Source organism: Oncorhynchus nerka, linkage group LG24 (assembly GCF_034236695.1).
Source record: "Oncorhynchus nerka isolate Pitt River linkage group LG24, Oner_Uvic_2.0, whole genome shotgun sequence".
NCBI lineage: Eukaryota > Metazoa > Chordata > Actinopteri > Salmoniformes > Salmonidae > Oncorhynchus > Oncorhynchus nerka.
Window position 1 is genome coordinate 13,791,985 of NC_088419.1, and position 10,873 is coordinate 13,802,857.

Here is a 10,873-nt window from a genome sequence, read left to right on the forward strand (position 1 = left end):
TGCAATAATTGAAATGGCATTTATTTGGGGGATTTTTCAGTTCTTGAATTGCAATTTCAATTCATTGAATTGAAATGTAATTGATCCCAAACCTGTGAAAGCAGCACTTTTTGGGGGGAAATGAAGTGCTACCATGTTATGTAAAATATGTCAGTTAATTACTGATTTGCCTCTGCTTGCTCTGACTCGGCTGCGTGTGGGTTAAGTCCTTATTGTTTTTTCCATTGACGTGTCCCAAGTCCCATGATAGTGACATGCCAAATCTGATGTTGCACTCGCCTCAAGGGAATATTAAGGATGTGTGGCTCAATTAATAATGCTGAAGCTGTGTGTGTTATACAAGACTGTGTGTGCGTGTGTGTGTCTACCATTGTACCGTTTTGAGTGATTTTGCACCTCACTACACAATTTTTTTTTTTATTATCAAAAGAGCTGTGTGGAACAAACAATAAAAACACTAAGCTATACTCCCCCCACACTCAGCTCTCATTTACATACCTGCTTTTATGAGTTATTTGGGTCATTATATTTCAAGTTCAAGTAGGCCTATCGTAAATGGAGGGTCTTTAGTAGGTTATGAGTTGGATGGCGCAGCAAAAGAGCTAATGATATGCCCTCCTCCCTCCCTCCCTCCCTCCCATCGGCGCCAATACTCTAAAGCCTACATACAGTACATCTCCAGAACTCTGTTTGACGGTCGTCAGTGCGTTCTGCCTGACGCGCAGATAGTGGACTCAATCCATGATCAAAGGACCCACCACGCGCAAAACATGTACTTTCTGTCAAATGTGAGGTTTCACGACTTAATGTGATCATTTGAAAATGTTCCTACTTATTTGAATGTAATTTCACGCGTTTGTCATTGTTTAGTTTTTTCTTCCTGGAGATGGGGTGCGCAATATCAGGCTTGGTACCAAAACAAGTCGGGGACGTGATTGACGATGTTCCCATTGTGCATCTAACTGACGAGCACAGGGAGATCATCAAAGAGACGTGGAAAGTCATCCAAGAGAACATCGCGAAAGTTGGCATTATTATGTTTGTTGGGTGAGTACATTTTAACTCTAGCCTACGGGCTAAATTGGTTTCCATAGGTTTTAAGAAATTGCACTAAATCGAATGTCAAACATTGATTCGATTAATTCAAGTCATGAAATCTAACCCTCTTCTACTAGGTAATTGAACTGTTTTGTCATGGACATGAGTGGACACAGCAAATGTGTCACTTCACTGGTGATTGTATAGAACGTATAGTCTTGTCAAAATTAAATCAAGTGATTGTGTATGATCTTATACAATGGAAATACAACGCCCTCCACAAACGTTTGTGTTTTGGTTACATTTTCCATGTTAGAAGCCTATGGCCTATATTTATATAGCCTAAATAATTTTCAACCATAGCCCTGTCTAATGAAATAAATGGACAGAGAAATAGTCTTACGTGTCCACACAACCTTTAAACGAACACAACACTATTGACAGTGGAACTCTGTTTAAGGTATCCTTCTTAAATTAAGCCATACAGAGTTGCCTACAATTCAAACGTTATCCTCCGGAAGAGGCAGAATATATATTACAGCAAATATATGGCTAATAACTCCAATGTACTGATAGAGGATAAACCAATTTTGTTGCAGAGAATGTGTAACGAAGGTATCATCTTTATGAATGACATTGTAAACAACTACCGTAAAATGTTACACAAGCAATTAATCAAGGTGTATGGAGAAGTATGCCAATAGAAAATTACAACCAACTCATCTCACCTCTGCCACAAGAATGGAAGAGGCAATTACTTACAAGAGAAAGAAATTAACTCGTTTGTCTGCCACCAATAACACATTTTAAATGGCTTACAATGACCAATATTGCCTAAATCATAAAATGTATCATGTTCACTAACGTTAAAAGGTTTGACAACTAGGCCTACAGTCTTAGAAAAAAGGCTTTCAAATAGAACAAATAGTCCCCGTAGTAGAACCCTTTTTGGTTCCAGGTAGAACCATTTTCAGTTTCATGTAGAACCCTCTGTGGAAAGGGTTCTATATAGAACCCAAAATAGTTATACCTGAAACCAAAAGTGTTTTTACCCGGAACCATAAAGGGTTATTCAAATTGTTCTCCTATGGTGACAGCCGAAGACCCCTTTTAGGTTCTAGATAGAATGTATTTTTCTTAGAGTGTATGCCGCATAAAGAGATAGTTGGGAACAGATTTGTTATGTCCCAATAACAAGGCATGATTGGCATCGGGGTTATAAACTGATATGTAAAGACAACAATTGATCCTTTCATTTCTTTTCAATTTAAACTAGAATATTAAATTCTTGCTACAAAAAGAATGCTCAGTATATGGGGCATTGAACAGTCAGACTGTCGTGGGGTTGAGCAGCCACGAGGAAACAGAATCAGTACTGTTCATCAGTGGCTTGGTTTTGGAGTCAGGTCCAGGAGTGGTTGTTATGTAAACACACACACACACACACACACACACACACACACACACACGATAATACGCACTATACCCACACGTAAACATGGATTTTGTGTTGTAGATATGTGGTAGTATGGGCCTTAGGGCACACAGTGTAGTGTGTTGTGAATTCTGTAATGAATGTATTATGTTTAAAAATATATATATAACTGCCTTAATTTAGTCTTTTGTTAAATTGTATTGTATTGTTGTTGTTTTAATAAAAATATATAATTACTCTACATTGCCAAAAGTAAGTGGACACCCCCTCAAATTAGTGGATTTGGCTATTTCAGCCACACCCGTTGCTGACAGGAGTCTAAAATCGAGCACACAGCCATGCAAGCTCCACAGGCAAACATTGGCAGTAGAATGGCACAAACTGAAGAGCTCAGTGACTTTCAACGTGGCACTGTCATAGGATGCCATCTTTCCAACAAGTCAGTTCGTAAAATTTCTGCCCTGCTAGAGCTGCCCCGGTCAACTGTAAGTGCTGTTATTGTGAAGTGAAACATCTAGGAGCAACAACAGCTCAGCCGCGAAGTGGTAGGCCACACAAGCTCACAGAACGGGACCGCCAAGTTCTGAAGTGCGTACAAATCTTCTGTCCTAGGTTGCAACACTTACTACCGAGTTCCAAATTGCCTCTGGAAACAACATCAGCACAAGAACTGTTTGTAGCGAGCTTCAGGAAATTGGTTTCCGAGCAGCTGCACACAAGCCTAAGATCACCATGCTCAAATCCAAGTGTCGGCTGGAGTGGTGTAAAGCTTGCCACAAGTGGACTCTGTAGCAGTGGAAATGTGTTCTCTGGAGTGATGAATCATGCATCACCATCTGGCAGTCTGATGGATGAATCTGGGTTTGGCGGATGCCAGGAAAACGCTACCAGCCCCAATGCATAGTGCCAACTGGTAGAAGAGGAATTGTGGTCTGGGCTTGTTTTTCATGGTTCAGGCTCCTTAGTTACAGTGAAGAAAAATCTAATCGTTACAGCATATAATGACATTCTAGATGATTCTGTGCTTCCAACTTTGTGTCAACAGTTTGGGGAAGGTCCTTTCCTGTTTCAGCATGACAACGCTCCTGTGCACAAAGTGAGGTTCATAAAGAAATTGTTTGTCGAGATCAGTGTGGAAGAACTTGACTAGGCTGCTCAACCCCATTGAATACCTTTGGGATGAATTGAAACGGTGACTGCAAGCAAGGCCTAATCACCCAACATCAGTGCCCGACCTCACTAATACTCTTGTGGCTGAATGGAAGCAAGTCCCCACAGCAATGTTCCAACATCTAGTGGAAAGCCTTTCCAAAAGAGTGGAGGCTGTTATAGCAGCAAAGTGGGGACCAACTCCATATTAATGCCCATGATTTTGGAATGAGATGGTCAACAAGCAGGTGTCCACATACTTTTGGTCATGTAGTGTAGATAAACAAATATATATTTTAGCTGTCACTGAGGACATTTGAAAATAGAACTTGAAGGCAACATACAATTTCATTTTTACTACGGTCCACTGCCCCGCCCCTGTCAGAATTGACCATGGTTATTGACTTTTGGCCTGGGGTCAAAGGTGATATTCAGATGGTGCTAGTGTCTTGTTGTCAAAAAAATCACTGTCTAACTGGTGGCATCCCATTGAATTATGGATTGAATGCCATGATGCATGGAAAACATTAATTGACCATGCTCAAATAAGAACATGCTTATGTCTTACAGAAGGTGGGGTATAATTCCATATAAATGTAGGTCTTAGCTTAATTTAAAACTAAATCAGATGTTCTTTGTGACATGCATTGAATACAACAGGCAGTGAAATGCTTAAAACATTTTTTTTAAAATGTGTCCTTTACCTCTCTACCAACACCTATGTTGCCCCTATGTTAATATACCTACAGTAGGTGCCTGTTTACAATAGCTCAGGGTATGCAAATATTATCTTCAGTTATGATGGAATAAATGCAAAAATATATTGTTTATTGCAGGATCCAAGCATCAAAATACATCCTACCTTCTGAGTTTTCCTGGGCCCATATTTATAAAGCTACTCAGGGTAGACTGATGATCTAGGATCCATTACAACTTTTTGATCATAATGAATAAGATCACATGGACAGCAGTGACCTGATCCTGGATCAGCACTCCTTATCTGAGATACATTATGGTTTATAAAAGTTTTGCAAATCAAGTGCATTTTTTTGGTTTACTGGTTTGATATTTATACAGATAAATCTCCCTTCCTTTAATCGAAATTAAACAAGTACATTTAAAATCTATATACCTTCATGTTCACAAACAGAATATTCTCATTCATATTGTCCGTTTCAAAATATTTGATGGCAAAGTCCAACATCACAATGCAAATCTCGACTGTATTACACTGTCACGTTGTCAGTGGCAACCAACCTATCATTTAAACCATGATCTCTGTCTTCATAATACAACCAATTTCAAACCTCAAACCGAAATCTACCTCCCTCCCTCCTGAAGTACCACTAAAAATAGAACTAACCCACTCCCCCTCTTTAAAAAAACAACAACATTGATATGCAAATCTTCACTCCATTTTCTCTACCTTTCAGCATTTACCATAGGTCTGTCTGTATCCCAAATGGCACCCTATTCTTTATAAAGTGCTCTGGACAAAAGTAGTGCACTATGTCTGGACGAGGGTGCCATTCAGGACATAGTCTGTCTTTCCTAATGAGTCAATCAAAGCAAAAAAGGGACAGGGAACGCAACCAATAAACTTATTCTGAGGCCCATTTAAACCCCAAACACGAAGGCTGTGCTGATAAGGCTTTAATAGGCTATTTATCAGTGGCCCTCGCCATATCAGTTAGGCCTTTAATGGGCTCTGTCTGTGGACCGAGCTGTCAGCTGTGGCATGGGGCCTGCCACCACTGCCCGCTTTGGCACCAGTGTGATGTACTCATAGGAAAGTGTCATGCTATACATCACACAGCCATCCATCCACACATTGGGGGTTGTGGTGTTTGTGTATACTGGATTCTGTAGAGGGGTAGAGGGGTACTGCAGAACATTGAGAATTGGATGTTTTATGAGGCAAGATATTGCAGCTTGAAAGATTGGTGGGTTGCTGGCTGACAACATGCGGCAATAAAGATGGTCATTTCGGCTACTGTCTTGAGATGTGGTACATTGGACAACATTATGAGTGAGAGGGCGAAGTGGAAAAAAATGTATTTGGCTTTTTTGAGAAATCCCATTTTTCAAACTTTGAAAGGTACTGATATCCATTGATGTCAGACAGTATAGGTGATGTATTGAAGATTCAAAATGACTTACCGTTCTAGTCTTAGATATAATAGGAATTAAATTTAGCAACTCAAAGTGAGACTCCCAGTGTGGTTTTAAGTCAAATCTTCACAGGGACACCAAAACAGGTGTGAATGAAAAGAAAACACTGTTCGTCTAGAAAATCTCAAGTGATTCAATAAATTGAAACTAGTTCAGTGGAGTTTGCCCTCTCTTCCTCTCCCTGTAGTGCTGTACGACAACAGATGCAAAAACGTGTCACGTGACTTGTAACGTCGTTGGATGCAGACCTCGCTCTTCTTCGTTGCCAGTGAATTTATAACCGAACGTAGCAGTCATAAGAGAAACTCCTGAGCGGAGTTCCCACATCCGGTTTTCAGGTGAAAAATAGCTAAAGTTTAAATTGCTGTATCTCTGAAATCCGGAACGTTCTTGTTGGCAACTATCATTATTTTATGTTGCCGAATGCCGCAGTCGCGGAGATGGGTAATAACTGAGCATGGGCCCTCTCGGGGGAATCCCTGCTACGTAGAAATGGCACATTCTTCCCTTATTCACAGATGTAACTCTTTTTCAGCAGAGATGTGAAGACAGCGTTACCCATTAGTTATACAAAGTAAATAACAACCTACAGACATGTCTGACGACCAAATACTCGCGAGTGATGAAGATGAAGAAAACTACTGGAGGGGCTCCGAAGTTATCGTCGAACCGTATTTATTTGAGCCTGAGTATACAGACCAAGAATTGAGGCAAATTGAGGCAAATTGAGGCAAATTGAGGCCGCTCTAGGCTTTCAAAGCCACAGCAGCAGCTGGACCACAGCCCCAACCCATCCCCAGGATCAACACAGAATGGTGGTGCAGCTGTGGCAGATGCACTCCAATGCCGACAGATGAATGTTTGTGCTGCAGAGAATTCGAATGCGTTACTACAATTCTTACAGAAATGGAGCAACATAGTGATGAGGAGCAGTTAGTTTGGTTTTACAAGCACAGGGGATTTTTCTGCCCACATAAACTCTGGTGTCCTGAAGAAGAAAAGAAATCTGTGTTCCAGAAACGAATTAGAGATGCAACCCTGGGAAAAATGGACAGTTATCCAATGAGTAAATAGCTCAACTTTATTTTATTGAATGATCGTATACCATAAACCTCTATGAGCATTACTGGGTTTACACTGAGTGTACAAAACATTAGGAACACCTTCCTACCATTGAGTTGCACCCCCTTTTGCCCTCAGAACAGCTTCAATTCATCAGGGCGTGGACTCTACAAGGTGTCCTTTGGGTGGAGGACCATTCTTGACATACACAGGAAACTGTTGAGTGTGAAAAACCCAGAAGCATTGCAGTTCTTGACAGACTCAAACCGGTGCGCCATTCAAAGGCACTTCAATCTCTTGTATTGCCCATTCACCCTCTGAATGGCACACATACAGTACACAATCTCACAGGAGGTTGCTGACAGGAGAACAGCTATTAATCATTACCGGAACAGAGCAAATGGAATGGCATCAAACACATGGAAACCACGTATTTGATGCCATTCCACTGATTCCACTCCAGCCATTACCATGAGCCCGTCCTCCCCAATTAAGGTGCCACCAACCTTCTGTGCAATTCATGTCTCAATCATCTCAAGGCTTAAAAAACAATATTTAACCTGTTTAACCTGTCCTATTCTGCAATGTATGGTGACACAATCTCTATTGTCTCCTCAACCCCTCTGTCATAAATAGATAAGGCACATACGCTAGCTTGTAGATCACTTAGGTCTATATGTCTACAAGAACACCTCGAACTTCAAGGATCAGGCTAAGCTTGCTTTGTCACTTTCTCTTCTCAAACACGCGCCTTTGTTTTGGCACTGCGCCAGATCCAGTCCATGGAAATACAGTAGTAACAGCTGTATCTTCACATCCATCGCTTTTCTGTCCCCATTATTTCAGATGATCTCGTTCCTATGCATCGTCACTGAAGTGCTTGCTACACACACACAGGCGATGTAAGGTTGGCCGCAGGACTATTTACATATCTACCACTTTGAATTGCATCTAACCATCTATCTTATGCATCTCTCCATATGTTTTATCGGAAAACAGTGACATTTGGTACCCTATTTCCTGCAGCCAGGGACAGATACCAGCTCGCTCTTGCTGCCTTCTCTTTTTCCACTTTGCGTAACTAACTTTACCTGCAATATGCCTAACTCTTATCAACTTTCACACCAGCTCCTTCTCCCCACCTCCCAAAAAAGTAATATGTGAAGCCAATCAAAGATGGGTAACCAAAAGTAACATGGGCTATATGTGAAAGTTTCACTTAAGTCTTCCATTTCAATCAATGCATGACAAAGTGAAAACTGGATATGACACTTTCTCTCAAGCTGAAAAGTGAACAATTGCAAAGTTGAGCTGTATTGTGTTAAGCTAAAAGCGGGCAAAAGAGAGGTGTTAGCCTGGATATCTGCCGAGGTCAGAGTTAACAGAGAGGTAGTGGTAGGAAATATTGAGTACTTGCAAAGGGTTCGCAAACATCGAAAGAGATCCTCAGAAATACCACGACGTAGATGCAGAGTGTATGAGGGGATCAGTTAGAGCAAGGCACTAAGCTTCATCACTCATTCATGACAAGCCAAGATCCTCGCTACATCTATTGTCATTACATCACCAAAGACAAATGCCAACCTTCATGTAACCAACGGTTACGCTGCCTGACAAAAACTGCTGGCTGGGAAGAAAACATCAACAGAAGATCAATACACTTGAATAAATAGGTCAGTGGAAAAAGGTGTAAAATAGGAACTCAAAACAATCTGTATTTACCTTAACCTGATCTTCTGCCATCATCATGAGGCGAACCTCTGGATGAGTCACCTAGGTTGCGTTCCAAATGGCGACCTATTACCTATAGGGACCAGAGCCCCATTTGTCAAAAGTAGTGCACTACGTAGGGAATAGAGTGCCATTTGTTACGCATCCATAGAATCTTGTAACCAAACAAATGTGACTCGTGCTTGGTGTGAAGGACGTGCTTGGTCTGAAGGGCGTGCTTGAGTTCATTAGCAGAGGAAAGGTGGTGGTAAGCCCACCATGGCCTTTACAGCTTCAGCCCTTACAGCGCAGCACAGCAGGGCTTCTCTATAAAGAGAGACGATTTACCCAAGGGCCTTTTCTTCAGCACAGTCAGGCCTATTCTAGTTTAAGGAGAATGGAAAGATTGTGAGGGTCAAGTTCATGCTGAGCAATGTCATTCAGAAGCTCCAATAATAGTCAACTGTGAGGGCTTTTTTTTAAAAGAGGGTGTCATTTTGGCCCATTTGGTGTTTCAAACAACATTGTGTAGGATCACACTATTTGGAGCATTTCTTTGTTATAAAAAAAAACGTGTAATATTATATGTAGAATATAAAGACCATGAATTGCCATATGAAATACATTTGAACTAGACTGAGGGCCAGTCTTGGACCAGGCTACATTTGAATTTGAACTACACTAAAAAAGAGCAGTTTAGTAATGAGGTTTGTGGTGGACGTTTCCTCCCAAAACCATCGACAAGTGTACCCATCCCCATAACCCATTTTAAATTGATGTGATTAATCAATGTTATGGGGGGCGGAGGGTTACTTTGACACTTGTATGACTCGTCCCTGTGCCCAAGAACACTAAGGTAACCTGCCTAAATGACGTCTGTAGCCATGAAGTGCTTTGAAAGGCTGGTCATGGCTCACATCAACACCATTATCCCAGAAACCCTAGACCCACTCCAATTTGCATATCGCCCCAACATATCAACAGATGATGCAATCTCTATAGCACTCCCCACCTAGACAAAAGGAACACCTATGTGAGAATGCTAGTCATTGACTATAGCTCAGCGTTCAACACCATAGTGCCCTCAAAGCTCATCACTAAGCTAAGGACTCTGGGACTAAACACCTCCCTCTGCAACTGGATCCTGGACTTCCTGATGGGCCGCCCCCAGGTGGTAAGGGTAGGTAACAACACATCCGCCACACTGATCCTCAACACAGGGCCCCTCAGGGGTGCGTGCTCAGTCCCCTCCTGTACTCCTTGTTCACTGATGACTGTATGGCCAGGCACGACTCCAACAACATCATCAAGTTTGTCGACAACACAACAGTGGTAGGCCTGATCACCGACAACGATGCGACAGCCCATAGGGAGGAGGACAACAACCTCTCCCTCAACGTGATCAAGACAAAGGAGATGATTGTGGACTGCAGAAAAAAGAGGGCCGAGCACACCCCCATTCTCATCGACAGGGCTGTAGTGGAACAGGTTGAGAGCTTCATGTTCCTAGGTGTCCACATCACCAACAAACTATCATGGTCCCAACACACTAAGACAGTCGTGAAGAGGGCACGACATAGCCTATTCCCGGTCAGGAGATTGAAAAGATTCGGCCTGGGTCCTCAGATCCTCAAAAGGTTCTACAGCTGCACCATTGAGAGCATCCTGGTTGCATCACTGCATAGAATGGCGACTGCTCGGCCTCCGACCTCAAGGCACTACAGAGGGCAGTGCAAAAGGCCCAGTACATCACTGGAGCAAAGTTTCCTGCTATTCAGGACCTCTATACCAGGTGGTGTCAGAAGAAGGCCCTAAAAATGGTCAAAGACTCCAGCCAAGCAGTGCAGGAGCACCAAGTCTAGATCCAAGAGGCTTCTAAACAGCTTTTACCCCAAAGCCATAAGACTCCTGAACAGCTAATCAAAGGGCTACCCAGACCCCTCTATTACGCTGCTGCTACTCTGTTTATTATCTATGCATAGTCACTTAAACTTTACGTCAATGTACATATTGCCTCGACTAACCGGTGCCCCTGCACATTGACTCTGTACTGGTACCGCATGTATAAAGCCTCCACATTGACTCTGTACTGGTACCCCCTGTATATAGCCTCCACATTGACTCTGTACTGGTACCCCCTGTATATAGTCTCCACATTGACTCTGTACCGTTACCCCCTGTATATAGCCTCCACATTGACTCTGTACTGGTAGCCCCTGTATATAGCCTCCACATTGACTCTGTCCGCCGGCCTCCACATTGACTCTGTTCCTGTATATAGCCTCCACATTGACTCTGTTCCGGTAC

At 42.3% G+C, this 10,873-nt stretch overlaps 1 protein-coding gene across 1 annotated transcript in view; it reads left to right on the forward strand.

The window, feature by feature from the left end:
* The first annotated feature begins 702 nt into the window (after positions 1-702).
* The window catches only part of LOC115101863 (neuroglobin-like), a 32,885-nt gene continuing 22,714 nt past the window's right edge, over positions 703-10,873 (forward strand). The window contains exon 1 of the mRNA XM_029621332.2: positions 703-1,047. Coding sequence (XP_029477192.2) covers positions 887-1,047 — 161 coding nt within the window. The 5' untranslated portion in view covers positions 703-886. The remainder of the gene's footprint in view (positions 1,048-10,873) is intronic.